At 53.1% G+C, this 3793-nt stretch overlaps 1 protein-coding gene across 1 annotated transcript in view; it reads right to left on the bottom strand.

Annotated features, from left to right (window-relative positions):
• SFTPD (surfactant protein D) overlaps positions 1 to 3793 on the bottom strand; it is a 9692-nt gene that overhangs the window by 1583 nt on the left and 4316 nt on the right. Inside the window, exons 3-7 of the mRNA XM_003783514.3 lie at positions 3229 to 3345; positions 2869 to 2985; positions 2428 to 2544; positions 1890 to 2006; positions 1175 to 1258 (exon numbers count right to left, since the gene is read on the bottom strand). Coding sequence (XP_003783562.2) covers positions 1175 to 1258; positions 1890 to 2006; positions 2428 to 2544; positions 2869 to 2985; positions 3229 to 3345 — 552 coding nt within the window. The remainder of the gene's footprint in view (positions 1 to 1174; positions 1259 to 1889; positions 2007 to 2427; positions 2545 to 2868; positions 2986 to 3228; positions 3346 to 3793) is intronic.

Here is a 3793-nt window from a genome sequence, read left to right on the forward strand (position 1 = left end):
TCTAGAGAGGCTGTGCCCTTGGACTTCTTGGGGAAGGCAGAGTCCAGGGTACACCCTGGCCCACTGGTCTTCACCTCTGAGTATTTCTAACAAGGGCTCAGCAGAAAGATTCTCCATGGGCTCAAGATGACAGGCAGAGCATCCCTGGACAAGATCAGTGTAAGAGTCCAGGTGCTATTCTTGGGTTTACGTTCCATACACCTAGGCAGGTATGCACATGGATATGTGGATATCCCTGTGCATCCATTCAAAGGCACCTGGGAGTACCTAGGGTCAGTCCGGATGTGTGGTATATTCATATGTGCTTGCAGATCTGAGCTCACATGTATAGATGGGTTTGGAGTGAGTGGTGGTATCTAAATACACACATATGTGGTGGGTGCATATGCCATGTTCTTTGTGTCTGTGAGTGAGTGCATATGCAAACATGTTTGTGGAGAGAGGGAGACACACCAAATGCTTAAAACTCTCATCTCTGAGTCCGGGTACTAGGAGCCAACCCTACCTATGTCTTATTCTATTAGGCCCCGTTATGCTCTACTCCTTCAGATAACTTCCTTTTTTGGTTCACTGACATTTGCCTGAAGGCCATGAACTCATAGCAGATGTCAGGAAGGGCAGAGGAAGAGCAGGAGCAGTTGGGGACTGAGGTGTACTGATGCATATGCTCCTAGAAGCCTCTGACTCCTCAGGGTTCCAGAGTTAGGGCAGAATCTCTGCTCTAAACACCTTGGGAGCAGCAGACAGAGCCCAGCACTGGCTGAAGCCAGATGCAGCCTGTCGATTGTGTGACCCAAGAGCATCTAAGGTGGGATTATTCGATGATGACACACCAAGGTCAGGCCCCCATCCAGAGCAGTATCCCAGCCCCAGCTGCTAGGGAAGTTCCTGAATTCTGTGCTGCCCCAGGCTGGGCAGCAATGGATCTGATTCTAGGACCGGGCACATACCTGCCCAGTTTTGGCCCCACCCAAACCATCCTGAGCCCACTCCCTTCTGAAGTCCCAGGTCTAGCCCTAGACTCGGTCCCAGCTTGTTCCCATCCAAGACCTAGGGCCAAGCTCAGCCTCAGGCCCTACTGAATGTCTAGCTCCAGCCCAACCCCAAAGCAAGGCCCAGACCCAGTCTGGGGCACAAGGTCAGTGTTTGCCCCAGGTCCAGATCTAAGACTCACCTTTCTTATATTGAGAGAGGGTAGCTTGCAGGTTCTGCATCTGTCCCTGTAAGGCCTCCACTTGCTGCCTCAGAGCAGCGACATCTGCAGGGGAAAGAAATGTCTCAGTGAAGACTTGTCCAGACAGCCTAGGAAAAGCTCAGAGTCTAGGCCTCCAGAGAATGATGTCCAGCTGGACACATTTGGGGGTGGAGGTAAGGAATGGAGCTGGCCTCCAGCAAGCTCACATCTGCTGACACAGTCAGCCCCTGATCCTCAGGGTATCTTACATTCTGCTATGGATAAACTCATCTCTATACCTCACCGGCATCAAAACAGATGACATTTTGACTCCAAATTCTGGGAATATAATGGCATGTCCACTTTGCGGGGCTGGGGGTTGGGGATAGTAGAACAAAAACACATTCCTCATGCGTTTCCCATCCATTGGGTTCTTTGATGATCAAACCTATCCTACGAATGGGGAAGGCAGCTGCGGTTTGTGGAATGGTCAGATGGAGAAGCTGCTTGAGTTTGCCTTGCTCTGAGCCCAAGGTGGCTGAAACCAGAACCCAACACTCCCGCCTTCCAGCCGGTCAGCCTTTTCTGAGTTCCATCCCTTATCTGTCATTAATGGGGCCCACATCCCAGAGGACAGGCCTCTGAGCTGAAGAGGACCTCCTCTTTCTCCACATGCCCTGGTAGGGGTTTCCAGGGCCAGGAGCTGCTACCTTACCTGGAAGGCCACTTTCTCCCTTGGCTCCTTTCTCTCCAGGAACTCCTCTGTCCCCCTTCAGTCCTGGGGGTCCCCTGGCACCCGGAGTTCCCTGTGCACCCACAGCTCCAGGAAGCCCTGGGGTCAAAGAAGGGTTGGCTGAGCTGTGTACCCACTTTCTAGCATTTTCACCTTCCCTGATTGCCCAGCGATAAACTCTCTCTACAGACAGACTGCTCCCAGAGCCCAGTCACATCCCCTCTCTGTCCACAGAACTTCCCTATCCCCTATCAATCAGCAACCCTGGGTATAATTGCCTCCATCACCCAACTCCTAACCTTCCCTGTATGCAGACTGTCCTAACTGCTTAGCACTGCACTCTTCCTTAATAAAAACAGTCCTGGAACCCCCAAATTCACCGTCCCTGGATATACACCCTCCCTATTGTCCAGCAATGCCAGCTCTGACTTAATGGTGCAGATGAAGGGTGTAGGCATTGGCAGCCCCAAGTGGGCACAGAACTAGTTCCAGCCCGGCACCACCTCTTTCCATTGCTCACCTGCTGCCCCAGCGTTTCCAGGGGCTCCAGGCTCACCAGAGGCACCTCTCTCTCCCTTAGGGCCTGGGAGGCCTCTTATCCCTGTGGAGCCCGGCACACCTGGGGCACCTACTTCTCCTAAAGAAGGAACACACAGGAATAAATGCAGCTGAGGGTGAGTTAGGGAGGGATCACTCTCTTGGTGGCAAAGGCCTTTTACCCACAACTCCAAGGTCAGAGAGAAAAGTGGGGAGATTGCTTCTTGCTTCCTGGGGTTCCTCTGTAGAGGGTAGACTTCTGTAAATAGGGTAGTGTGGGGGAAGTGTGCATGACAAGGTTTTCACAGCGTTGATGGTCTGGGCTCTCCCTGGCACTCTGAGCAGGCCTCAAGTCACATCATGGACAGCTGCTGTCATTCCTCCTCCCCAGCCCTCTCAGACTGGACATACACTATCCGCCTACCTTTGGGCCCAGCCTCTCCTTTTGGGCCTGGGTTGCCTTGAGGGCCTATGTTCCCCTGCTTCCCGGGGGTGCCTTCTTTCCCTGCTGGACCAGGCACACCTGGAAGTCCTTGAGGTCCTGAGGAAAAGGACAGTCCAGTCAGTGACACCAAATCCTCTGGCAGGGGGAATGCACAATAAGGTTAGGGTAAGAACAGAGGTTGAGAGGTGGCATTGTCCTACTGCCCAATAGTAGGCCCCATCTGTCCTGAAATAGCCCAATGCCACCTGCAGAATGACCTTCTTCCTTCTTCTTGGGATGAGTTCTAGGCCTGCCTGTTGGGATACCTGGGACATCTGAGTTCTGTGCCCAGCTTCTCACCACGTGGTCCAGAGTCTCCCTTTGGTCCAGGTCCTCCAGCAGAGCCATCATCCCCTTTGGGCCCAACTGGGCCAGGTAGTCCGGGCATCCCTGCTCGCCCCACAGCTCCTGGCAAACCTGTAGCCACAGAAGAAATGGACAAAGCCTTGCCCCGGGCCTTGAGGGAACCCCTTACCTGCAGGGTCCAGTCCCTGGAATTCCTTCACAATTCTGAAAGAGCAGACACATCCCACCTTTGCACACTCTGGTCCAGGGGCGATCCAGGCATCAGCATACCCATTTACAGGTGATGAAATAGCCTTTCCAGAGTGGCAGGAGGGTGCAGGCCCATCTAACTTCCCACACAGTGCTCCTTCCCTGCCCCAGAGCCACAGTGTGGACAGCAGGCAACCTGAGGCTTTCCTCTTATCTATCAAGGGAACAACATTTACAGTAGAAGGGACACCAGAGAGGTGATGCTAACTCATTCATTTAGAGACTTGTCCATTCACTCACTCATTTGTTCACTAAGAACCCATCCTTGTAGCACCTACTTTATGCTTAGCACTAGGCTGGATGCAAGTGT

The sequence above is a fragment of the Otolemur garnettii genome, unplaced genomic scaffold (assembly GCF_000181295.1).
Source record: "Otolemur garnettii isolate 467f Iridium unplaced genomic scaffold, OtoGar3 scaffold00008, whole genome shotgun sequence".
NCBI lineage: Eukaryota > Metazoa > Chordata > Mammalia > Primates > Galagidae > Otolemur > Otolemur garnettii.